Consider the following 26947-nt stretch of genomic DNA (forward strand, 5'->3'; position numbering starts at 1 on the left):
CCACAGATCCACACAAGTGCGTCATGACTTCATATTTTTGTTGCAACCACAGGAACTCCATGAATGGATAAAGTTTTACTATACATGAGGTTACAAAAATAAATCAACTTAACCCTCATGTTGTCTTCTGGTCATTTTGACCCAAAGAGGATTTTCTTTCACCTGAAAATGCTAGTTAATGTTATCCTATAAGACTAAAACTTTGACTGTTCACACAGGGTATCAAAAGGGTATCATATTTTTTCTTATGCATTTTCTTGCATAACAATGAAGTGTTTAATAAGATCAGGAATTAGTTATGATTTCATGTTGACTATACAGGTGCATCTCAATAAATTAGAATGTTGTGAAAAAGTTCATTTATTTCAGTAATTCAACTCAAATTGTGAAACTCGTGTATTAAATAAGTTCAGTGCACACAGACTTAAGTAGTTTAAGTCTTAGGTTCTTTTAATTGTGATGATTTTGGCTCACATTTAACAAAAACCCACCAATTCACTATCTCAAAAAATTAGAATACATAAGACCAATAAAAAAAAAAACATTTTTAGTGAATTGTTGGCCTTCTGGAAAGTATGTTCATTTACTGTATATGTACTCAATACTTGGTAGGGGCTCCTTTTGCTTTAATTACTGCCTCAATTCAGCGTGGCATGGAGGTGATCAGTTTGTGGCACTACTGAGGTGGTATGGAAGCCCAGGTTTCTTTGACAGTGGCCTTCAGCTCATCTGCATTTTTTGGTCTCTTGTTTCTCATTTTCCTCTTGACAATACCCCATAGATTCTTTATGGGGTTCAGGTCTGGTGAGTTTGCTGGCCAGTCAAGCACACCAACACCATGGTCATTTAACCAACTTTTGGTGCTTGTGGCAGTGTGGGCAGGTGCCAAATCCTGCTGGAAAATGAAATCAGCATCTTTAAAAAGCTGGTCAGCAGAAGGAAGCATGAAGTGCTCCAAAATTTCTTGGTAAACGGGTGCAGTGACTTTGGTTTTCAAAAAACACAATGGACCAACACCAGCAGATGACATTGACCCCAAATCATCCCAGACTGTGGAAACTTAACACTGGACTTCAAGCAACTTGGGCTATGAGCTTCTCCACCCTTCCTCCAGACTCTAGGACCTTGGTTTCCAAATGAAATACAAAACTTGCTCTCATCTGAAAAGAGGACTTTGGACCACAGTCCAGTTCTTCTTCTCCTTAGCCCAGGTAAGATGCCTTTGACGTTGTCTGTGGTTCAGGAGTGGCTTAACAAGAGGAATACGACAACTGTAGCCAAATTCCTTGACACGTCTGTGTGTGGTGGCTCTTGATGCCTTGACCCCAGCCTCAGTCCATTCCTTGTGAAGTTCACCCAAATTCTTGAATCGATTTTGCTGGACAATCATAAGGCTGCGGTTCTCTCGGTTGGTTGTGCATCTTTTTCTTCCACACTTTTTCCTTCCACTCAACTTTCTGTTAACATGTTTGGATACAGCACTCTGTGAACAGCCAGCTTCTTTGGCAATGAATGTTTGTGGCTTACCCTCCTTGTGAAGGGTGTCAATGATTGTCTTCTGGACAGCTGTCAGATCAACAGTCTTCCCCATGATTGTGTAGCCTAGTGAACCAAACTGAGAGACCATTTTGAAGGCTCAGGAAACCTTTGCAGGTGTTTTGAGTTGATTAGCTGATTGGCATGTCACCATATTCTAATTTTTTGAGATAGTGAATTGGTGGGTTTTTGTTAAATGTGAGCCAAAATCATCACAATTAAAAGAACCAAAGACTTAAACTACTTCAGTCTGTGTGCATTGAATTTATTTAATACACGAGTTTCACAATTTGAGCTGAATTATTGAAATAAATGAACTTTTCCACGACATTCTAATTTATTGAGATGCACCTGTAAATGTATCCAAATTACCTTATGTCCATCAGAAGGCATTCTTCTGTTTGGTCTGGTTTGTTTGTGCCTGCTTCATTATTCTCATCGGACACTGAAAATGATATGGCTTGTGACTCCTTTACATTTTGTCTCTTTTTTACTAAATAAATCACAAGTAAAGTTTAACTAAATGTAGATTTATATCATCATATGTTTATTTTCTGTTGTAATTGAATGTCTGTTGAAATTGAAATGATGAGACTTGTTAAGCACTGACCTGGTCTTGCTTTGAGATGACATTTATGCTGATTCTATGCCATAAATGAGGCTGGGAGTGAGACAGAAGGGAGAGACTGGTATTATCAATATGATGACCAATAGATTGAATTATAAAGATATTTTATACATCTGATCTATAATTTTCAATTTATCTGCATGAATACTATAATGCATGTTTGAGAATAAAAACAAACAAAAAGATTTATTTTCCACACAACTAATTATGTGATCAATACCTTGTGTGAGTCCTTTACCGTCTTTTCAATTGCTTCAACTTCCTCTGCAGTAACACTTTCCCTTAAAATGCAAGTGGATCCACAATAACTTTATACCATGAAACAAATGAGTGTGTTGTTGACTTACCCCTCTGCTCACATGCCTGTCGCTCACTGCTGCTTTTCTCCATCTATTTCTTCATGTCCTCTAGTTCAGCACAGTTCCTCTCATGACGACGATTTAGATTCTCTACACGAGCCACCATCAGTTCCACTGCGCGGCTCACTTTGGCCTTCTACACACATACATGAACTTTGTTCATATTACATGACTGCTTTCCCAGTATACAGTACTGTGCAAAAGTGCAACATGGTCTCATGTTTCACAAAAACATTTGTCTTAAGATGGTTATTTTATATCTTCTGTTGTACACAGTGTGTCAATAGGAAAAATCAATTTCATATTTCCAAATTATTCTTTTTCCAAATAGAATAGAAGTAGAACAAGTAGTCCTGCAACAGATGGTATGGCCCCCACAGAGCCCGGATCTCAGCATTATTGAGTCAGTCTGGGATTACAATTAACAGACAGAAGCAATTTAGATAAATTGCCTAAAACACATAAAACTGTGGTAAGCTCTCCAAGAGTCTTGGAACAACCTATCTGCCAACAACCTTGAAAAACTGTGCAAGTGTACCTATAGGAGAATTGGTGCGGTTTTAAATACATAGGGTGGGTCACATCAAATATTGATTTCAGGTTTTGTTTTTGTTTACTGCACTTTGTATGAGGTTCATTTGATTAAAAAAAAAAAAAAAAACTATTATTGGCATTATTTTTGAAAGAAATCCTCTTTTGCAAAGTATTGGATATAAAACAATAATGCCTTAGTCAAAATGTTACATTGGCCCAAATACAGTATATGGATGTTTTTTCAACTTCGGGCGCTGTTATGTACCAGGGGCTGATTTTTATTAAAACAGATTTTAACTTTCTTCTTTTTGTTAGACGAGGGTCCTGAAAACTTGTTACCAGGTATTCATCATTTATTTTTGTTACTTTTCAAATGTCTTTTATTTACAGATTTTACTGTATTAGCCTTGTCCCAGACTCAGACGTTCAACAGTAAGTTATGATAATCCATTTGAAAAATTATATCAAACAAATGACTACGATTAAATATAATTATTTTGTTTAAAAATATGATTATCTAAAAAAAGAGTGAAATAAATATACCATTTCAATATTTATTGTAACAACAATTTCTATCAATTTTTAAAAATGTACAACTGTCCCACAGTTGTGATGTACTTTCCGCCCCACCAAACATTACTGCCCCTAATAAAGTTTATTCAAGTTAGCGTACTTGTTAACCAAGAAATATGAGAAGTGATATTTAAAGAGGGCAGCACAGGGAGCCTGGGTATCTCAGCAAGTAAAGACAATGACTACCACACCTGGAGTCGCAAGTTTGAATCCAATTCGTGCTGAGTGACTCCAGTCACTGTGCTTGTGCACAAATTTATTTTTACTCTGTGCTTGTGCATTGTGGGATTTAAATGTATCCAGTTGGCTTGAGTGTTTTGACTATGTTCACCAACATTCATTCAGATTCATTTAATGATTCAGTGACCATTTCTGGTGATGCCAGAAGGTGGTGACAAATGAGTGTCTTGTGTGAAATGAATTAAAATCAATTTTAATCCTTTAAAATGTGTATGTCTACAGACCAAGAGATTTTAGTAGAGGTTTTAAGCATTATAAGAACAAAGCAAATCTATCATTTCCCAACAGTTTGTGAGCTGCTGAGCATGACTTTTATCAAAAGACAACAATAATAGTCTTATAATAATTATGTTTCAATAACGTCCGTATGTTTTCATGTATAAAATAGCGTGTCTACATGTCTATTCACTTCAGTAAAATACATAAGTGTTCTAAGAACACAGCAGATCTATCTTTTCCCTACAGTTTGTCGACTGCGCACCAACATAGAGGTAAAAAAACAGGAGCTGATATTAAAAATAGTTTTACATATTTAACACAGATCTAGTAATTGGCAAAAAACAACCGATCAATCTATTACCTCACAAACATAATTGCTGCGTCCAAAACCAAAGGTAGCTGTGCTGTTGCCTCACTGCCCTACCTATCAGTTAATTACAGCGTTTGCATAGGAAGGTACCTCCAGAAACTGATTTTGGACAGGCTACTGAGGCAGCATAATGTCACATCGTTGCTAGGATACCAGCAACTGATTATCGCCATCTGGTGTCCACTAAAGGTAACGCGTCTGCTTCATTGTGCTTCGGTTGGACTGAAAGGTCTAATAATCTAGAACTAAATGAAGAGTTTAGGCAATAACCAAGTGTATATTTCATAACTACAATACTAATTTATTGCTAGAAATGGAATCAAAAGTTGGAAAAGGTGAATAAAAATGTACATTTATACACAAATTGTTTATCAACTGCCTCTTCGGCCGCCATTTTATTCTTCAATTCAACCGCGGTGGATTCGGAGCACAGGATTATGGGATTTCATAGGATGCATCTATGCTGCCTTCAAAAATGGATCAAATGAAGGTATCTCTGTAGACAGGATGTAACACAAACACTGGATTCGGACATGCCTTGATCCCTTCCTATCTCCACATACAGCCTCCTGAGGCAGCATTTTCCTGGTTTCTGACGCAGCCTATGTAAAAAGCTTAACTTAATGAAGATTCAGGCACTGATATAAACTCCACTTATAATGTGTGCTTAAAAGAAGGATTGTCCTTTGTTTTTTTCACGTGATGCTGCCACTCAAGAACGATATGCCGATAAATAACTCTTATTTTTGTGTTCCTCATCTCTAGATTATTAATTTAGATCAACATCAATGCCAATAAAAAACACGGATAAATGAGCATTGTTTAAAGCAATAGAAATGAACGGAGCCACATTGATTAGACTGTTTGACTGACGGCCTATTATGTACTCCACGCTGAAATGACAGGATCAGGCAGTTGCTGCAGATTTGCCCATCTGCCTCAATGTTCGACGTGTTGTATGTTCTGCATAGCATTGTTGTAACGTGTGGTTACTTAGATTACGGTCACCTTCCTGCCAGCTTGGACCAGACTATTGATGGTTGAGGTGAACATTAACTGAAGCTCCTAACCCCTATCTGAATGATTTTATGCACTGCATTGCTGCCACACGATTGTCTGATTAGAATCGCATGAATAATAGGTGTACCTAATAAAGTGGTCGGTGAGAGTATATTTCTTGGGATAAAAAGAGAAGGAAAATTTGTGACTAAAGGTACACTTAAAAGAGCTATTGATACTTTGCAATACATTTCACATCAGCTGATGGAGAGAATCTTCATCAATTTATTGTGAACTATTCAGGGCTGACCTCCAATTCTTTCTGTCATGTCAACACTATGAAAGAGAGAAATAACAGACATGATAATAAAGTTATAATCAAATATATGGGTAACTGTCTGATATAAAGAAAATAACTTTTCATAACAACATAAAGCTTAATTTATTAATACATTATTTTAACTAAATGAATAAGATGACAGCTTAAATGTTACCACAGCACAGCAGGAAGTTACTTACACAACAGCGTCACAAGATTCTTCTAATGTGACTTTTCAATGTTTTTAAATACAAGGCTATTTGTAGTCGTCCAAGTAGCATGTGTTTCAGCAGGTAAGGATTGTATATTTAAAAAAGATAACTATGGGTAAAAAAAAAAGGGTCTATGTTTTAGGCTACTACTGCTTGCCATTATTCATCTGTATTTTCACTCCATGATGCAAAAGAGTCAAGTATGGAATGATTTCAGTGTCAGCAGTTATATATATATATATATATATATATATATATATATATATATATATATATACACACACACATATATATCATGAGGCTACTTTGCAGCACCATTTAATTATTTCTCACAACCATACAGTACAGAATTCATCAGAGTGTGGCCATCAAACACCAGTAAAAACCCTTCAAAGTTTCTACATAGAAAAGGTTTTATGTTAAATTAACAGATTAATAATTCATTTAAATGCTAATTCTACATATACTCGTGTTCCATGGACAAAATCCTTTAAAAGCAACATAACAGCAAATTTACCCCACTGACTAGCCACTATGTACACTTATTGCCCTGACAGTAAATGCTGGTCATTCATTAAAGCAAGGCAGCAAATACAGAGCCTGCATTAACAAATTCATGCATATAAATCAAAGTCTGTGGAATACAACGCAGGCTTGCGTATGATGTTTGCTGTGATTTCTAGTTCTTCACCTGTCCTCTCACTGCTAACAAGTTCTACATAATCACATTAAGAGATAGGACAAAAACTCTGCCAGGCCAACAAGCTCAGTTGTATGCGGCCTTGCAAACATTATGCTTGACATTTTTTTTAGAACTCAAGATAACAAATAAATGAAATAATATTGGATGATGTCGACTGGTAAACATATTTAACTGACAGCATTTGTGGTATGTTGATTTCCACAAAGATTCATTTCTACTTGTCCCTTCATTTCATGAAAAACAAAAGCAAAAATCTGGGTTACAAGGCACTTAAAATAGAAGTGAATGGGTCCAACCCATAAACGTTAAAACACTCTCCAATTCAAAAGTATAGCCACACAACAAACATGTTCACATTTTTTAGAGATACAATTGTTTACTAACCTTTTATAAAGTTACGCCCAATTTTACACATTTGTTACCATGACATCACAACACTGGAAGCCCTAAACCAATGATTTAAACATCTTCACAGCTAAAATAAAACAAGTTTTAACAGCAGAATTAATTTAAGTGCTGTTATAGAATTACAAGTTTCAAATCTCTGTGAAACTTCAAACCCTCAAAAAAATAAAAAAATAAAAATCAGCCCCATTTACTTCAATTGTAAGGGCCTCACTGCAACCTCATTTTAGGGAGGGACGAGTTAAAAATTGTGGTAATCAACTTTATGGCAAAAATGCTGTCAATTGAGCTTTACTTGTATTGAACTCAAAATATTCCTTTAATTTGGTAAACTATTGAGGAAAAGCACATTTTGCAAGCATACTGTAAGAGTACTTTTAAACACATGGAATATTTAGCATATTTATTTATCAGGTCATGAATGACAGACTTGAAAAAGAAACAAGATGTGATTTGGATAAACTCCACGTTTATTGTAGAAAAGCGACTGACAGTCTCTAATAGAGGCGCTGTGGCTTTCCCATGGTGCTCTTGATGTAGAGCGCTCTGACATTCTGCCAGTTCTTTTTCAGCAGAGACACCAGGAAATTCACAGCCAGGTGGATGTTGTAGACCAGCTCTTCCTCAGTCATCTTGACGTGACCAACAGCCACAGCCAGACACAGAACCTGACAATGACAGAGATCATTACTTTTAATAATGCCTTGAGAATAATTTTTTCCCCTGTTGAACAGAACAAATTTAAACTCAAAGGTCCTAAACTTAGGCCTCTCAATCAGCACTTACACATCTTGTATATCCACTATACAAGATTTTAAGACTTCCCATATATTGCCATTAAGTTTTGTAAAACTTTATGCAGTAAAGAGAACACATGTACATACCTTCTTCATCTGGAATTTGATGGTGGATTTCACCTCGTCCACCTTGGTGCCCAGGTTCTCATTGTGGGTGAGCAGAGAGGGAAACTTCCCTGCTTTGTTGAGGCCGGGGCCCAGGATACGAGGGATCTGCTTGATCAGGGACTCAGAGGCCAGGAAAGCATCATACTTCTTTGCTGAAGGAGAATGTTTAAAAATAAGCTCTGTCCAAAATATTACACATTGCACCTTTACCCTAAATCATTCTGTTACTTCCCTGTGATCAGAACATGAAACCCTCTCACTTAAAATGGCATTTAATGTCATTAAATCAAAAGACTAAAAGGGTTAATTCACCCCAAAATGAAAAATAATTTACAAAACGTTGTTCCAAACCTGTATGACTCTTCCCTTGGAACACAAATGTTGTTGGGTAGTATGTTAGTCTCAGTCACCATTCACTTCTACTGCATTTATACTCCAGACAGCAAAAGTGAACAGTGACTTTAAGGAATAGTTAAACCAAAAATAAAAATTCTCATCATTCACCCATATGCCATCCCAGATGTGCTTGACTCTGTCATCTGCTGAATTTTAGAAGAATTTCTCAGCTTTTTTGGTATATATGATGCAAGAGAATGGTGCCAAAATTTTGAAGCTCCCAAAATCACACAAATGCAGCATAGAAGTAATCCAGAAGACTCCAGTGGTTAAATCAATGTTTTCTTGAGCGATATGATAGGTGTGGGTGAGAAACGGATCACTTTCACTTTCTTGTTTTTGGTGATTCACATTGTTCATGCATTCCACCCCCTAAGAATTAAGCAAAAAAGAACTTGAATATTGATCTGTTTCTCACCCACACCTATCATACCACTTCTGAAAATATGGAACCACACACTGGAGTTACATGGATTACTTTAATGATGCCTTTATGTACTTTTTGTAGCTTCAAAATTTTAGCATCCATTCACTTGCATTGTGAGGACCTAGAGAGCTGAAATATTCTTCTAAAAATCATAATTTGTGCTCTGCAGAAGAAAGAAAGTCACACACATCTGGGATAGCATGAGGATGAGTTAATGAGAATTTTCATTTTAGGGTGAACTATCCCTTTAAAACGGTCATTCTGCCCAACTTCTCTTTTTATGTTCCATGCAAGGTTATAAGTGTTTGAAAAATGAGTAAACTACCATTTTCAGATTAACTACCCCTTTACTCACTGCCACAGAGGGCACATTCAAGCAAACTACTAAAGTTCAGCATCTTGGAAGGAAACTCACCCAGCTTCTTCACGAGTTTCTTGTTCTTGTTGAGCTTTTTGAGAGCCTCTATGTCCATGTGTGGGAGATCAGCTACCTTGGCTTCATCACAATGCTGCTGGTCACCAAGGATGCATACTGAAAACTTGGGGCGTGGGGTAGTCTTCAGCCTGCAAGGGTTCATGAATAATACTGATTGACCACATAGGTTTAAGAGACCTCTTTAGAGCCCATGTGAGGCAGAACAGAAGAATCTTACCCATACCACCTCAGCTGGCATCAGGTGTCCATAGCACAGGAACACAACAAAACGGTCGGCTTAGGTATGACAGCGTAAACGCCATCACCTTTGGCCTCCCCTCATGTTTTAAGACCCAGGGTAGGGGTCCGTCTGCTTCAACCCAAATGTGGTTCAGACAGACTACCCGGGCCTATTCTCCACTGCCTGCCCACTTGTTCAATTTAACAATCAAGTGGGCTAAATTATCAATGACAAGATAGCTAAAGTTTAGATCAGGCAAAGCAAAGGGCAGACAGAGAGAAGGCTGGGTGATACAGTAAAGGGTCGAACCTGACAGTGCCTGAGAAACGCTTGTCCTTTTGGGGATCGTAGTTCTTCAAGCTGATCTGCAGTTCAACGGTCTCAAGAAACCTTAAAAAAAAAAAAAAAAAAAAAAAAAAGAAATAAAGAAAAAATATTTATAAAAACTTTTGCATTCAGGTAAGAGCTACATGTTTATTATGCACTGTGCGTTCAGCGAAAATGTGAAATGTTTGCCACGCAGTGGTTAAAGCCTTACTTTCTCCTCTTAGACCTGGAGCCAGACTTGACCTCCCGAACCGCCTCGTACAAAGTGTCTCTTGAGACCTTGCTGTTAAACAGAATAAAAGTATTAAAAGCATAACTATAGGCAGCTGTTGCTCGTACGTGTCGCACTGGATGACATGCAGCGATGACTGCGTTAGCAGACCGGCCGGTAATATGCCTTCTAAAATATATTTCAAAGCTCAATATACCCATATTACTGATGTTACGTATGAACAGTAAGCGATGAAACAACTATAACTTCAGATGGTGTTAAAACGTCCACAGATTAAGTTGGATTGCATTCCATACGATCTACTACGCTTCGCCAGCGGCTCGTGGTTATCAAAGACAAAACACTAAGTTGTTCGTTTGATATTACTAGTGAATATATTGGCACAAGTATCAATTGAAGATTAAAATTAAAGGTTTAAGGGATAAACACATTATATATAAGGTTATCTGAATGTTTTCACGTGCCTCATTTTGCAGTGACCTCTCTTTCACAGGAGCTCGAAAAAGAAAGTGTTGAAGGAAGTTGCGCTAAATATATGCGCCGGACAGTCAAAGTCGGACTTCCGGTGCCGCCATAGTTGTTGTGGAAAAAAGTCATAAATTGAAATAGTTAAATTACAATAAAATACATCTATAATTCTTAATGTGTATATATTCAATCCGTCACAATTATTCATCTCTAAGCATTCAGATATTTTCAGTGCAGGGCATTACAATAATTCAGACAGTTGAGTTTAACGTTTCTTTAATAAATAGTTCATATATTGGAAATGAAGCCTTTTAAGAATTTGTTTATATCAATAGTTATTGATATAAACAGTTTTTTTGAACACTGGACATTAACGGTTACTTGACTTGCACTGCACACAAATAACCAATATTGGCATTTATTCATGTTGTTTAGCCAGAGGGGAACTGGCCCCCACAGTAAGCATGGTTTCTCCCAAGGTTATTTTTCTCCATTAACCAACATCTTATTGAGTTTAGTTTTCCTTGCCACAGTCACCTTCAGCTCACTTACAAGGTTTCTAAATACAATTATTATTTAATTATTACACACAATTTACAATCATATTTAATCAAACTACACAATGATCCCTAAGACTTTATAGATAAGTTAAATTTTTTGTTAATGCATGATTTTCTGTAAAGCTGCTTTGAAACTGTGTGTTGTGAAAAGCTCTATACAAATAAAAATGACTTGAGTTATACCTTTGATAACAGTTTTATATTACATTTAGAAAATATATTTACAAAATTATACAACAATCAACTGAAATCCATTTGTTAACGCACAATTTAACGAACATTTGCATATTTCAAATGGAAATCCGTTTCAATGCAGCCTGCAGGGATTTTTTAAGAAAAGTCTCGTGATAAGACAGGCAACTGGAAAGCGTGTGGTGGCATGCAGCATTCACCTGAAATAAATAAATAAACAAGTCTTTACAAGTTTTCCACTGATTTGCTAAGAACAGTATAAACATGTTAATAAACAGTTTTACATGTAAGATTCTTCATTATAATAAAGTTACTATAATATCAGTGTTAATTCACAATGGAAATTTTATAGACAATACAGACATTTGTTTTTTTTTTAGTACTGATTTTATTATGAACAAATTACAATAATTATTTATTTTACTCACATGTGACTGATACTTGGTCAAGACGCTCAGCATCATCTTGGCAAATGTCATTGATTTGCTGAAATATTGAGACTGGCTGGAAAGTTGGTTGGTAAAGAGAGAAAAATCCTCCTCACTCATTTCAAGCTTTAAGAAAAAAAAGTAAATGCTTAAAGACCCATAACATAGTACTTACACATCCTATAATGTACAAGCTGCATTTCTAAAGAGATTTTAGAGGTACCTTTGAATCCAACAGTGCATGGATTACTGATAACACACCCTCATCCCAGGACACTTCGAGTATTGTCCTATGAATTGGGGCAAATTTGTGTCAGTAAAAAAGTGTGCAGTATCACAAACATGCTTTATTGCAAAAATAACAGGGGCTCATTTTTTCTAAAAGCTGAATAGGGAAATTCTTACTAACCGGAATACAAGAAGTCTGTGATGTGGCTCAAGGCAGTCTTCTACCAGTCTACAGAGTAACTCTGCCTGGGCACTTCCTAAAGAAAATCATAATCAAATATATTAAACTACATCTAAGAGATTAAGTATATATACATTGATAATCAGGTCTATTAAAAAAAAAAAAAAAAGACACCTGTCTGTCCCTTCCGTAAGACTGGCTCTATCACAGCCTGGCAAGTCGGTCTGGGATAATGACTGCAGAGTGACGCCACTGCAGTGACCAAACAGCGTGAGGCAGGCTCTTCAAGAGACAGAATCTGAGACAGAGAGAGATAAAGTGGAATTAGGGTTTTATTGTGGTAACATAGCACAGTTTAAGGCACACATACAAATTCAATGACTAAATGTCACATTTGACTCCAGAATAGACCATAAAAGGAGCGAACATCCAAAATCTTTACAACAAAGTATACAGTAAATTCATACAGCAATATCTGAAAATGGCCTTTTTTTATGTCCATTTCATAAAGCTTGCTCAAATTTTTTGCAGCTCTGACTCAACTGATTATGATTAAAATATGATTTATTATAAGAGCAACATCCACCTTGCCATAATAACATACTAACTTTGCCAAGCAGAAGTTTTGTGATCACAGCAGAAGCAGTGCTGTGACTGAGGTCTGGGGACAGTTCAAGCAGGCAGCTACAGAACTGAGGTAAACTCTGCTCGGGTGCTTCAGACAAACACAACACTGAACACAATACCTCCACCTGTGGAAAGATACAACAAATCCATTCTAATGGAAACATTTCTAGAATTACTTTATGGAAAAACAAGTCTAAAAAGCATTTTATTTCAAATGAAAACAGCCGGACACAAACCTCATCTGGGTCACATTCATGCAATACTTTCAGAGCAGAAACAGAATTCTCATCCCACTGTGAAGTAAAGAAGAAATCAAAATGATATGAATGGAATGCTGATAACAGTGGTTAAATTTACATAATACAACAAGGATCTCTTACCCCTGACTCTGTATCTAGTAATTCTTTTATCACAGGAACAGCAGCCTAAAAAGTGCATGTAAATACATTAGAAATTCTTCCATAAATTCAAACACAAGAACATGAATCCACTATCCTGAACAACAGCAAATTTCATTAGGTTTTATGCATGAAGAGAGGGATTTTACTATGTTTTGTTATAGCTATGCTTCACATTTATGAAGAAAATAGGCTATGCATTGAAAAGAGAGAGTATTTTGATCATGTAGGTCTTCACGCTGGCACCATCTTTGATTTTTTTATGGAAATGACAACAAGGCTGTGAGGGATACACTTAGTCTCTTCAGTGGGCTGTACTGCAGTTTAAAGTGTTTTTAGGATCTTTCAGTGGACAAAACATTGACATATCTGTCCAAGGACATTCCGTATACAAAGAACTCTGGACAACATGAGTTGTGGAAAATCAGATGTGATCTAAGGAGCTTTAAACAGCTTTACACCGTTCGTGCCATTGAGTGATGGTGAGTTTATCCCTCACAGCCTCGTTGTTATTCCCATTAAAAATCAAAGGCGGCGCTAGCATGAATAAGGTCTATTAAGACAATTGAACTGCAATTTGATTAACATTGTTAATAAATTCCACCTTACCTTTATGTGGTCTGGCAAGATCTTTAAAGAGCCCAACAGATCAGAGCTTGTCTGTGTGCCAGATGCAGGACTCTGGTTCTGCTGTGATGTTCTTATTTTAGATTCTTCTTCAGACAACCTCTTTTCCTCTCTGGCTGGTGAGAAATCCATCTTTACTCGTTTACTTTCACGAATGTCTTCCTCAATGTCAACATAATGATCCATGCTCTCACTTTTTCTCTTTTTCTGAGAAAGAACTAAGTTGGTTTGATTATCAGCCTGCTGATCCTCTTTTCTAAGCCCCTCCAAACAAGATGCCCATCTTCCCTTTGCATTTGAATCCCTGAATCTCTCACAGAGATGCTTTAATTTCTCTGTACATTTTGAGGTGAGGAGAGTGTCTTTCCAAGTGCCATCAATGTCTCTATGGAGCTGTTTGATTAAGGCACAAGCCCACTGATTTTCCCTGTGGTCCTGAGTCAGACATCGAAGCAGCTGGAGAATACCGTCTCTGGGCAGCCCAGAGTGAATAAGATGCAGAAAGCAAAGCAGATTACGTTTGAAGTCTTCGGAAAACAGGCACACCAAAGGTTTCCTTTAAAACAACAGGGAGGAATTATTCAAAGTACAGGTGCCCACTATTAATATAAACAGATCTTTAAAGGTGCACTCAGTAATTTTTTGTTTTGTTGGTCAATATGGGAGTCATCTTGGACAAATGGTGCGTTCACATCATGTCAGAATAACCGTTATTACAAGATTCCAACATGTAAAAAGCATTCACACCTTTGTTGATAAATGTTGTAAACTCTGAATTCTATCCACCTTATTTTTCAGCCTTGAATGTGGACCACTTCAGGTATAAGCCACTTCCAACTATTTTAGCTATACAAAAATACTACATTATGCTGCTTTATATTACAGGCTGGCAATAAATGTCAACATATTATGATTTTCATAAACTGATTGGTTTTTAAGCGCATATAGCTTTACCATTTATTGCATTTTGCCATCGTTTAATCACACACTGTTGCACTGGCAGAATGAATGAAATCAGGCGCTGAAAGGACAGTCCTGGGCACCATCTTGACACTTCTTGAAACTTTACACAACCAGCAGAGAGAAGATGCCAGGAAAATGCTGCTTCAACTTTCTTTGCACCAAAACTGCATCTTGTTTCATCTTGGCAAAATAATAAATGCATTTTACTCTTCTTGTCAGAGAGCATTCTCTCTTTCTTAGCAGTGTATAGTAAACAGACACGCAGATCAGGCATTCAGCATGGCTTATGAAACATCACCTTTGGAAATAAAGGCATCATTGAAGGTTATACAGGTACATATGAATGGAGGTTTACATGGAGACAAGAAAGACTGCATCGTCACAATCTCGGTAAAGAAGCAGATTTTATTACCGTCTCTTCAATATAACAATACACAAGTGAATGACTTCCTTACTCTTTTACTATAAATGCTAATGTTAGAAAATTATCCGAGATTTATAGGCTCAGATCACTAACTTTGGTATTATAACCTTCTCCTTATTTACACAGTGGTCAACGCCAGCAGAACTCACATTCGCCGGAAATGCAGCCGCTGTTTGCTTCCGCATTGCAAAATAAGGTGGATAAAAGGTGGACTTTACAGTCGTGACATGAGTCATAAGTTCCCAGGACATGAACGGCTCATTGTAGAACCTCTCCGAGTTGCCATCTCGTAATAACAGTATTTCAGACACGGCATGAACGCAGCATTACACTGACACCTAGCGGTGTGGATGCAGTATCTTTCAAATGCAATAAATTACAGATGCCATTGCAGAAATTCACTTTTCACAGTCAGTCATGATTACTGTAATCCATGAGTGTCCAATAACAGGGCGGTTACTGAGATTAAGCAAATAGTATTTTGTTGGTCATGTGATTCATAAATGGCCGCCCCAATCAGGGGACCCTCTCCATATAGGATTTAAACAGTTTTTATAAAGTTACTGACATTTACATAGGTTTCAAGATGACCGTTTTCTTTGGAATAAAACGGAGGGGGAAAAAAATTACACCTTTAAAAGCCATTTAAACATGTTATGATTCATATTGCGATGTTACAATAAAAATACCATAGTTTATGGGAAAATAAAGACAAAATACATTTCTCTTGTGACTTCATAAAACGAAGTTACCTACATCCTTGCGTTTAAGTCAACTTACGAAACAATCGAGTCCGCATCCACACATGCTTCCTGCTGGCACAATGCCTCCAAAAACGGACTGAGAGTGAAATCTGGATCACATCTGCGCTGTTTATTGTAAACTGTATGTGCATTGCTCGCTCCGGCAGCTCCTGAGTGCAGAGCATGAACCAGCAATCGCGACCGTCCGTCAAAACGGTGCATCAGAGCTGTTAGATCCATCAGTTACTTGATGCAAGAGCATAGAGATCAGTTATTTGGCTCAAGACCACAGCGAACAGACATCAAATGCATCTTATTCCAGATATATTAGTTCCTAGATATACGATACCAAATATTGCTAAACCCTGACGGAACAAGAATGTGTAAAAAGTTTCGAATCAGTTCTCAGTGGCAAACGCTGAACCAACATTGGCACATTACTGACTCCACAGGTTTGGAGTGGAATGAAGATTGAGCACTACATGGTCAATAATTCATGAGACTTGCCATAGTACTCCTTTTTATGGAAAACATGATTTCTAGCACACTTCACACAATAAGGATTCAGAGGATCAAGTGAGTCAAACAGTGGAACATTTTTTTTTATTTTCACATTTTCTCTGATCAAATACAAACATGTACTAAAAGTCATAAAATGTGGCATCAAGTCCAAGTTACACCTGTTAACACTGCTAAAGAGAACAATCCAAAAGCCTGATGACAGGTTGCACATTTAGTGTTTGGCTAAATACTGACACAATATAAACTAAGCACTAGTGACAAATAATTAAAATCTGATTTCATATAAAGGTATCAGACAAGAGGGTGCAACAATCAGTAAGCAGCACAGCTGGAAGTATTAAATGGTCAATAAGTGAAAAGCAAGCTGAAATAAATGACGCATGCATTCAATTTCTTAGCCTTTTTCTTTTTTTTTTTTTTGGCCCTGGTCCCCATTCCACATAAACCTGAAAATACAGACTCAATTTACTGAGATCCGAGCGTTCAAAACTTTTCACCCCACTTTCACAAAGGCAAAAAAAAAAAAAAAAAAAAAACCACAAACACAGTCACTTACACAGCAAGTCTACATGGCTAAACAATTAGCCAAACATGGAGGGGTAGCTAAAATTAAGCCAACCCTAAAAATTAACAATTTGGTTTCAGTGCAGAAAATAAGCCAAGCTCACTCAGAATTGATGAGCCAATATATACATGGCTCTAAAAGGTCCTTAGTCAAGAAAATCCAGAAGGTCATCGTCATCATCCAACAGAGTTAGGGCAAAAATGTAGCTCCAAAGTTGGATGCCATCAAAATCCAAATCCTCCAGTACCTCAGTGGCGTTCTGAAAAGAACAGTATTGGGAAAGTTACGCAAAATCTAATCCACTACAAACTATTTGTCTAAAACTAATCAGATTCCACTACTTGTTAATGGAAAAAGCAATAACATTACTAATTACTTGACTATCAGGTTACTTTCTAACACGTCACAGAAAAGTTTGTTTTCCCACTCAAATTCAAAAATAAATAAAGTTCTTGTTGCAAAACGGTGTCGTTCTGGGCCAGTTGGCATGGTTATGGGTTCTTTTTCCACAATGGTGCTGCAAAATTAGGATTAAAATACGCAAGCTGGCGATGGCATAAGAGATAAACATTAGAGCGAGTGCACTTGAGGTTGATCGCATTCACCATTCGAGTTTTTAGGACTGCATTTTCCCTTGGTTTTTACTCTGCCAAAGCACAGGAAAGACATGGCCAGTGTTTATTATTTTTTAAAGTTTTATCAAACAATTTTGGCAAATTAGCTTCAGAAAAGGTGACTTTTCTAATGGTTTCAACTGCGTGTATTACCACACACACACACCCGTTTTCTCTTCCCCCCCCCCCCCCGCTTGTCTACATAGTGTTTCGACTGCATACATTAGTTTTCTCCACGGATTACATCAAAAACAAACAAACTGATCAGGAACCACAGAGATCTCAAACCCTTACTGCTCAAGAACCACCATAACAACAACAACAACCAATTGCGGCAAGTCATGACATCCGCTCATGTTTTTCTTCCTGCATTGCATGCCACACGTTTACAATAGCTTCTTCTGTCAGCAGTGGGATTCACATGTGATAAATGTAAGGAATTAGTCAGGCTGACGGAGAAGGTTAATGAGTTAGACACACATCCAAACACTAGTGGAGGTCAGTGAGAAAGAGAAGCCTGTAGATACGGATGCGGGTAGTACAGTGAGCAACACACACACTTTGGTTCCGGCTCTAGAACCCTGCAGCAGGGTGTTTGGGTGATGTCTTGGCAGCATACTCACTCAAAGCGACACCACTCTCCCATTCCCGTTAGGATTTCCAATCGATTTTCCCCACTCAGTGATGCACCCACTCAGAATAATGTTGAAAGAGCCCTAATAATTGGTGATTCTATTGTAAGGAACATGGAAATAGAGACTCCAGCCACCACTGTTAAATGCACTTCGGGGACTCAGGCGTCTGACATCAGATAAAATTTACAAGTGCTGGCAAATACTAAATGTAGATTTTCTAAAACTGTTAATCATGTCAGCACTAACGATTTCCGGCTTTGCCAGTCAGAGATCACCAAGATAATGTTAGAGGCGTGTGAACTTGCAAAAATGTCAGACACTGTAATATGCTCTGGCCCCCTCCCTGCACGTCGTGGTGACGAGGTTTATAGTAGATTAGTGTCACTGAACTGCTGGATGTCTGAGTGGTGTCTGGAGAATAGCATAGGATTTATAGACAATTGGAAGAGTTTTTGGGGTAGACCTGAACTGCTCAAGAGAGACAGACTCCATCCCTCCAGGGAAGGTGCCGCTCTCCTCTAGTAATTTGGCTCATAGGCTTAAGTGGTATTATTTGACTAATTGGGGCCCAGGGTAGGTTTGCACCAGCTGTGCGCAAGTTCTCACATAAGTTGGGACGGAAAGTTCACACTAAGGGCTTGGAAACTACTAGATAGTTTGTAACTAAGTCAGAGCTTAATTCGGTTGCACCACATGTTCTTAATGCAAGACTTAACTAATAGGTCGTAAGCTCTCTGTAAAGTAATGCGTAGTCCCATAATGATGTTCACCTGTATTTATCCAATAAGCAGCCTTTAAATTTGTACACAGAAGTGTTAAAAAGCCGTGAACTTCATTTTGATCTTGTTACGGTTGATGTTCAAACCTTGTCTGCTCACGTAACTGTCAGCTGTAATAAATTATCCCCATTAAAAAAAAAAAGATACGTAATAAAAGTAGATTTAATAGATAACTATCTAAAATAAGGGGTGATAAATACTAATAGAACAGGCTGGAAAAATAGATATTTATTCATTTTAATATCCATATATATATATATATATATATAAATAAAAAGTTGAAACTTGACACTGAGCGACGCACCCTGAAATCTGCACCGTAAGATCTGTTTCATGCTGAAGAGCCGCTTAATACGTTTTTTTTTTTTTCTCTCTCTGGTAAATGTAAACGAGTGTAAATGCCAACACCATCATATATGTCGAAAGGACTGAAGCCGGTCACGCAAAACATGAGCTCATTGATGTCATAAAATATCAGCCTGCTTTTTTATTCCATCCGTTACTCCTGGTCGGAGGCTTCCATAAATATTTAGTTTATACGTAGGGTTAAGTCCTACCCAGGTTTAATGGTGCAACGCTAAAATATTTAGTAGGGTGTAAATTGTTACTTAGCCTAGTTGTGGCGTAAATGGGCATCAAGTTGTAACGTATGTATAGCTGGTGCAACCGGCCCCGGGTCAGGAAGCAGATAAACTGGTTAATCTGAACATCTGCCAACTGCCTTGAGACGTCACACAGGTCACAAACTACAACACAGAGACTGTATCACCTAGACATCATAGAGACTGTGTCTGTTCCCCGAACTACCAAACACAAACCCCTCACTAAATCACTTAGAAAAAAATGTGATTAAGGTCAAACTTGGGGGTGGGGGGAACATTGAAGATAAACATCATATAAAAAAAAAGGTAGGGCTGCTAAACATTAGATCCCCTTCTACCAAAACACCAATTGTAAATAAATTATAAGTTCGTAAGAACGTTCCTAAGTGCAATTCTTGAAAAATCCGTAAGTTCTCAAATATTTTCTTAACAAAAAGACAAGCTTTGACATTGATCAGCCGGCACATAGACTTACCTCGTCACATAGCCAAATTCAATACTTCAGCATTGCTAATCATAATGATACATTTATCTATTAACCTTTTTTTTTTTTTATAAAGTAGCAAGCACCTCGTGATCACTTTTTAAATGTAAAGTGCGTGAGATGTGTTAGTTTAACGACACTACCATTCATAGAATTTACTTGCTGCTAACCATTTGATAACTTATAATTTGACATGGAGGAAAAGAAAAGAAACAAACTTCAATAGACAAGAGCTGAGGAAATTACTGCAAGGAAATAGTTCTCCTTGGGAAGCTTGATATCACTTCGGAAAGTAAGAGGCAGGTAAATGGGAAAGGGTGGCAGAGGCTGTCTCCACTGTGGCCAACTCTGGTAGGGATGTGGATGGTGTGTGAAAAATTAAGTCTCAGCTTTCTAATGTTTATATTATAATTATTGTTTCTATGAACTTTAAAGATTGCGGAGAGAGCGCTTAATGCAGCGCAGCCATTAGCATGATTGGTCACCACATTAATAAGCTTCAAAACAACATTTGTTGTTTGAATTTGGAGATAACATTTACATGGTTTGAAAGCTGAAAATAAAAACATTAAAAAAAAAATTTTCTAAAATCACATTTCTAAATAAACAGCCCATTGTGACTCACTCAACATGAAACCCCAGTTAATTCATTAAACATCCTAACTTTAAGATGTTATGATGATTTTTAAGAACATTTGTTTGAGAATTTTAATGTTTAAGTTTTTTTCCTTAAGAACAATCTTAAGAAAAAAAAAAAGTTTTTTTTTTTTTCAGGAACACAAAATATGAAATTTCTTCTTAAATTAGAAATTAAGAAAATAGTTAAAACATTTTCTAAAGAACGTTTCGTGAATCCGGCGCCTGGCCCCCACAGTGAGCCTGGTTTCTCTAAGGTTATTTTTCTTCATTAATCAACATCTTATGAAGTTATGTGTTCTTTGCCAGTCACCTTCAGCTTGCTCACTAGGGCTCTAAATTTAATTTTTATACACAAATTTACAATCATATTTAATCAAACTACACAATGATCACTCAAAGACTTTATAGTTACATTTGTTAATGCATGATTTTCTGTAAAGCTAGAAGCATTTCCTCCTTGTTCATTGTTGCATACAAGTAATACGCACAGCAACACTCATTAGTAACTCTTCAGCGGTCACAAATGCAAACAGATGTATGTTTGAACAATTCATAGTTCAAATGTATTCAGAGTTGTGTAACCCAAATAATCAATTTACAGTTGAAGTCAGAACTTTACATACACTTAGGTTGGGGTTAGGTTAATTAAATCTCATTTTTTAACCACTCCACAGATTTAATATTGGCAAACTATAGTTTTGGCAAGTCATTTAGGACATCTACTTTGTGCACGACACGAGTAATTTTTCCAACAAATGTTTACAGACAGATTGTTTCACCTTTATATCACGATTCCAGTGGGTTAGAAGTTTACATAAATCAAGTTAACTGTGCCTTTAAGCAGCTAGGAAAATTCCAGAAAATTATGTCAAGGCTTTAGACAATTAGCTTCGGATAGGTGGTGTACTGAATTGGAGGTGTACCCGTGGAAGTATTTTAAGGCCTACCTTCAAACTCGGTGCCTCTTTGCTTGACATCATGGGAAAAATCAAAACAATAAATCAACCAAGACCTCAGGTAATAAAAAAATAAATAAAAAATAATAATATCTGGACCTTCACAAGTCTGGTTCATGCTTGGGAGCAATTTCCAAATGCCTGAAGTTACCACGTTCATCTGTACAAACAATAGTACGCAAGTATAAACACCATGGGACCATGCAGCCATCATACCTCTCAGGAAGGAGACACATTCTGTCTCCTAGAGATGAACGTAGTTTGGTGCGAAGTGCAAATCAATCCCAGAACAACAGCAAAGGACCTTGTGAAGATGCTGGAGGAAACAGGTAGACAAGTATCTATATCCACAGTAAAACGAGTCATATATCGACATAATCGGAAAGGCTGCTCAGCAAGGAAGAAGCCACTGCCCCAAAACTGCCATAAAAAAAAAAGCCAGACTATAATTTGCAAGTGCACATGGGGTCAAAGATCTTTTTTGGAGAAATGTCCTCTGGTCTGATGAAACAAATTTAAATGTTTGGCCATAATGACCATCGTTATGTTTGGAGGAAAAAGGGTGAGGCTTGCAAGCTGAACACCATCCAAACCGTGAAGCATGGAGGTGACAGCTTCATGTTGTGGGGGTGCTTTGCTGCAGGAGGGACTGGTGCCCTTCACAAAATAGATGGCATCATCAAGGAAAATTATGTGGATATATTGAAGCAACATCAAGACATCAGCCAGGAATTTAAAGCTTGTTCACAAATGGGTCTTCCAAATGGACGACCCCAAGCATACCTCCAAAGCTGTGGCAAAATGGCTCAAGGACAACAAATTCAAGGTATTGGAGTGACCATCACAAAGCCCTGACCTCAATCCAATAGAAAATTTGTGGGCAGAACTGAAAAAGCGTGTTCGAGGAAGGAGGCCTACAAACCTGACTGAGTTACACCAGTTCTGTCTGGAGGAATGGGCCAAAATTCCAGCAATTTATTGCGAGAAGCTTGTGGAAAGCTACCCAAAAAGTCTGACCCAATTTCAACAATTTAAAGGCAATGCTACCAAATACTAACAAACTGTATGTAAACTTCTGACCCACTGGGTATGTGAAGAAATAAAAGCTGCAATAAATCATTCTCTACTATTATTCTTACATTTCACATTCTTAAAATAGTGATCCTAACTGACCTAAGACAGGGAATATTTTCTATGATCAAATGTCAGGGATGGTGAAAAACTGAGTTTAAATGTATTTGGCTAAAGTGTATGTAAACTTCTGACTTCAACTGTAAAAAATATCTGACGTAATTGAAACATTTCAACTGTAAACTGATTTAACATCAAGTCAAATTTGTTTCACTACTTTTGGACTAAAAGTAACTAGATTGCAGTAACTACTTGGTAATCAGACTATTCCTAACACTGGTGAATCATGAAAACTGAATTTTTTGAAAGGCAATATATTAATACGTACAGCTCACAAACATGATAGACAACATGCAATTTTAAAAAGGGTGTGGACAAACAAGCAAGTGTTACCCTGGGTACACATCGCCTGCGACAGTGTGTAAAAGGGAGCCCATCATGACTGTAGATGCACTCTGACTTAAAGGGGCAGCATCCATGACGCATGAAGAAAGTGCACTTTAATTTACTAAAGAAAAAATAATTTGAGTCAATTTAAAAAGCCAAATAAACTGTTAAAGGCTTATACCACAAAAACAATTCGAACCTGCTCTTCTCTTTAAAAGAGGCTATCAGTGATGCCTTTTCCTCCCCATCACAGACCCAGTGCTTGCTGGGAATATAAAAGGAGGACTTTACTCTGCACTGCGGACAGCCCCTGTTTAAAAAAATAAAATAAAATTACACTTGATCACAAGGGAGCAAAAAAAGAAAAGAAAAACAAATGTATACATGGAGAAAGCTCACTTGATGACATCCTCTTGGAAGTCTTTTGTCTTTCGCCAGGTGACAATGCAGCTAATACAGAAAGCATGATTACAGTTGGGTAGGATGCCGTAACGCTGCTCCTGAGCAGTGAATTTCTCAGAAATCTTGTCCATGCAGATGCCGCAGGCCACATCTTTGCTTTGGTCAAAGGTCCCCAAGTTTTGCTGCGTAGTTGACACTGCAGCACCACCCTGATCTGGTCTCTTTGTCAGACTGGTCACCTATAGATCCAATAACATGATTTACAACCCTGACCAGTGAGACCCAAAACCGATGCATTGCAGCTATCAAAATGTGCAATTTTTATACATTTACAGACCTGTGTTTCATCTTCAGGCATGGTTACTTTAAGGACTTTAGCAGGTGCTGCACCAGGCAGAGAACTTACTGAACTACCATTGTGTAAAGGATTGGAGTATGTAGGGTTGTTTTGTTGCATATGCCTTAATGCACCTGAGGCAAGGAAAAATGGGGATTATAAATCTTGGTTGCCGACTTATAAAAAGTAAAAATAATGCCATTACCATGCTGAGAAGGTACATCCTCAACTCCAAACTCTTCCTCCTCTGCAATGCCTGTGTTTAAGCACTCAAAATTCTGCTGTAGCACACTGATACTTGTGACCAGGGATTCAGAACCCCTCCGATTCAGACTACATGCCCCCTGAGCTGGAAGAGAGGGCTCAGATCCCCGACGGTCTGCAAAAGCATGGCTGGCCAATGGAGGGTGATACACTGCTGGTGCGGAACCTCGCCTGCTGTTCCCTGAAGGCCCTTCAGCTCCTTGAGAAATATGGAGATACCTGCCATTTGAAACAGGAGAGCATTTAAAAAAAAACCTTATGACCAACTTAATTGGGGGCAACAATCCAGCTGGCTCCTTACCTGCAGCGATCACCAAACCAGCAACCCCCTTTCTGGAAGTACCTGCACTGAACCTGAAATGGTGGTACTGCTGGAAACTCATGCAGATAGTAACAGCTCTGACCATAGCGGCAACATCCATTGATGAACTGCCTGCAAAGCACAGCAACATACCCATTACATTAGTTGTAAACTGCAAGTATAAGGCATTTCACGAGTTCTCGAAAGGTTCCAGTTTGCATCCTGATGTAAAACCTCGAATTAAATCAAATTTCGGATTAAAAACAAACCGCCGTTTTGGAGCCCTCGTGTTTTCGTGTTATTAACTACAGCGATACACGATAAAGACTTTAGACATTCAAAAGCTTACACATTTTGCAACGGTCAAAATCTGCAATAAAAGTTTTCATTTACACCCACAAAGGCTTGTTACTGCGCTAGTCTCTACTTTGTGTCTTAACCGGATGTAAACAACTGCGCGAAAAACCAAGCTGGAAAAGTCACTCTTTCAAACAGATGATCGGAGTCAAAAACAAAGTTCTTATCCAATGAAAATTACAAAATACCAGCAGATTTTCCTTTCCACGTTTAGGTTGCCTTTGCTCGACCGTCTATATGGCCTGCTATACCGATCCATTTGATATAAAGCTTCCAAAAACAGTTTTTTTGTGTAGTTGGCGGAGCCAGTAAACGGACAAAAGCGTTTGTGAGAGTAAAGGAGTTCAAGGCCACGCAGAGCGCGTGCTGCTGCCCAACCAGAGACGCCCGTGGGGAACTTTTGGTTTCGAATGAAAACCGACTTCAAAGCATGGCGCCTATATCAAACAAGAGTTGGTCATTTAAACTTGCACATGTGTTGCCAGACCTTCATTTCATTGACTTACAACATTATTTACTAGGTGGCATTGCAACGGTCCATCACACTGATTTGCACACTAGTCCGCACATGTAAATATTTGATGAACATACCCACCGACAAACTGCACTGTTATCTCCTAATTCTTTGGAGGATTGTGCAGTCCATTCCATCTTGCCTGATGAATGGCCTAATTACGTGCACACTTTTATAATTGTTGGGCGGGGCCTTCCTATGTTTACGTCTGATGGACAGGTAGGTATCTCAAAACATGATGCCTTTGTTTGACTGGCAACATTTTCATACACTTAAAATATAAATAAATAAATCCAGCAGCGCACGGAGCAAATTTCAAATAAGTCGAGAAATATGGGACAGTCATGGGGGAAAAAAAACACCCGTTCATTCATAAAATAATTCAAATAGAATTTATTAAAGGGGTCATCAGATGCTTTTTTATTATTATTTTAAAATGTTCCATGAGGTTCACTTATAATGTCAGTAACGTTTTTTTGGCACAAAAAACAGTCTTGTGTTTGTTAAACATGATCTATTTTCAATCTCATTCTGACCCTCTGTCAGAAAAGCTCGGTTTTGCAGCTGCTTCTGCTTTAAGACTTAACAGGAAACGCCCACTGTTATGACTGGCTCTCTGCTCTTGACTGACCTGCTCTCTCATCATAGCCCTTTTCCACCGAAATTGCGATGGTTTTCGTGCCGAGCCTGTGCTCCGCTGGTTCACGGCCGGGGAAATCTGGAGCCTATCCTAAACCGGCCGCGCTTTTCCACTGACCTGAGAGCCGAACGGTGACATAATGGGTTACTGTCTACATAGTAGTTTCACGTGACTACCTCAAACATAAATAAACATGGCACGTCACAGTTTGTTTGTATACAGCTTTTAATCTTGTTTTTGAGGACATATTTAAACATATGGATTAATGCGATCCATCGTTGTTGCATTGCTCATCAAGATTGTCAAAGACGACATCCACGCTAAAGACGACAGGGAATGTAATTACATTATATTGTATGAACTATGGCTTAACTCTCTAAGTTCTGTAAACTGTTACAGTGGAATAATTTTTAACACTGGTGTAGCAGATGGTTGTGGATTTTTGCCATAGCATATAATATTATTGATTGAGAATCCCACCATTTGACTTAACAGATAGCCGCGATCTTCCAAACTTAGTACGTAGCTGGTCAAAAATCCCTTTACATAACAAAACAATGCACAAAATAAGATGACAACATTGTAAGAAAAGCTAACAAAGTTGGCAAATATAACAGCTTACTGAGATCAGCTGCAGAGGACACTGGTGAGTCACTGTTTATCACAAGCGTTACTGGCTGAATTCAATGCCCTGATTAGTTAGCAGGCTGGTCGGTGTCCGATTCCAAAACATCATTGCTCCGTCCACTGTCACATTTGCTTCTTATGGTCCCTGTACTCCCATAAGTGTTTTTCAATTTGTTTATAATTTAGCAGATATAAATTGTCCGATTGATGGCGGTGTGCATCATTTCATGTTGTATCTTCATTATCGTAGACTATTTTTTTCCTTTGCGATCTCTCTAGTTTATCTCGGATCTTCGTAAATACCATATCGCA

At 37.9% G+C, this 26947-nt stretch overlaps 3 protein-coding genes across 9 annotated transcripts; all 3 read right to left on the bottom strand.

Moving 5' to 3' along the window:
* Window positions 1-7485: 7485 nt before the first annotated feature.
* On the bottom strand, window positions 7486-10581 carry LOC127424108 (60S ribosomal protein L10a). The gene is made up of 6 exons (XM_051668955.1): window positions 10505-10581; window positions 10020-10091; window positions 9791-9871; window positions 9241-9389; window positions 7982-8154; window positions 7486-7765 (listed from the first exon to the last, which is right to left on the bottom strand). The coding sequence occupies exons 1-6, from the start codon at window positions 10507-10509 to the stop codon at window positions 7595-7597; spliced, it is 651 nt and encodes a 216-aa protein (XP_051524915.1). The 5' UTR covers window positions 10510-10581; the 3' UTR covers window positions 7486-7594.
* A 186-nt stretch (window positions 10582-10767) lies between these two features.
* On the bottom strand, window positions 10768-16264 carry LOC127424106 (Fanconi anemia group E protein-like). 3 transcript variants are annotated; one of them, XM_051668947.1, is made up of 11 exons: window positions 15917-16028; window positions 14704-14892; window positions 13732-14305; window positions 13105-13149; window positions 12961-13017; window positions 12706-12849; window positions 12272-12395; window positions 12098-12173; window positions 11912-11978; window positions 11689-11814; window positions 10768-11460 (listed from the first exon to the last, which is right to left on the bottom strand). In XM_051668947.1, exons 2-11 carry the CDS (start codon window positions 14721-14723, stop codon window positions 11359-11361), a joined length of 1335 nt encoding a protein of 444 aa, XP_051524907.1. In that variant the 5' UTR covers window positions 14724-14892; window positions 15917-16028; the 3' UTR covers window positions 10768-11358. The 3 variants fall into 3 exon arrangements, with proteins under 3 accessions (XP_051524907.1, XP_051524906.1, XP_051524908.1); XM_051668946.1 differs by lacking the exon at window positions 14704-14892 and having other exon boundaries at window positions 15917-16264; XM_051668948.1 differs by lacking the exon at window positions 14704-14892 and having other exon boundaries at window positions 15893-16057.
* Window positions 16265-16469: 205 nt separating this feature from the next.
* Window positions 16470-25525, bottom strand: LOC127424107 (probable E3 ubiquitin-protein ligase makorin-1). 5 transcript variants are annotated; one of them, XM_051668953.1, is made up of 8 exons: window positions 25450-25525; window positions 24498-24629; window positions 24138-24415; window positions 23933-24066; window positions 23593-23834; window positions 23393-23503; window positions 23200-23314; window positions 16470-17225 (listed from the first exon to the last, which is right to left on the bottom strand). In XM_051668953.1, the coding sequence occupies exons 1-8, from the start codon at window positions 25503-25505 to the stop codon at window positions 17112-17114; spliced, it is 1182 nt and encodes a 393-aa protein (XP_051524913.1). In that variant the 5' UTR covers window positions 25506-25525; the 3' UTR covers window positions 16470-17111. The 5 variants fall into 5 exon arrangements, with proteins under 5 accessions (XP_051524913.1, XP_051524911.1, XP_051524914.1 ...); XM_051668951.1 differs by lacking the exon at window positions 25450-25525 and adding an exon at window positions 25043-25258 and having other exon boundaries at window positions 16473-17225; XM_051668954.1 differs by lacking the exons at window positions 23200-23314; window positions 25450-25525 and adding an exon at window positions 25043-25258 and having other exon boundaries at window positions 16473-17225.
* Between the last annotated feature and the right edge of the window lie 1422 nt (window positions 25526-26947).

Source organism: Myxocyprinus asiaticus, chromosome 33 (assembly GCF_019703515.2).
Source record: "Myxocyprinus asiaticus isolate MX2 ecotype Aquarium Trade chromosome 33, UBuf_Myxa_2, whole genome shotgun sequence".
Taxonomy (NCBI): domain Eukaryota; kingdom Metazoa; phylum Chordata; class Actinopteri; order Cypriniformes; family Catostomidae; genus Myxocyprinus; species Myxocyprinus asiaticus.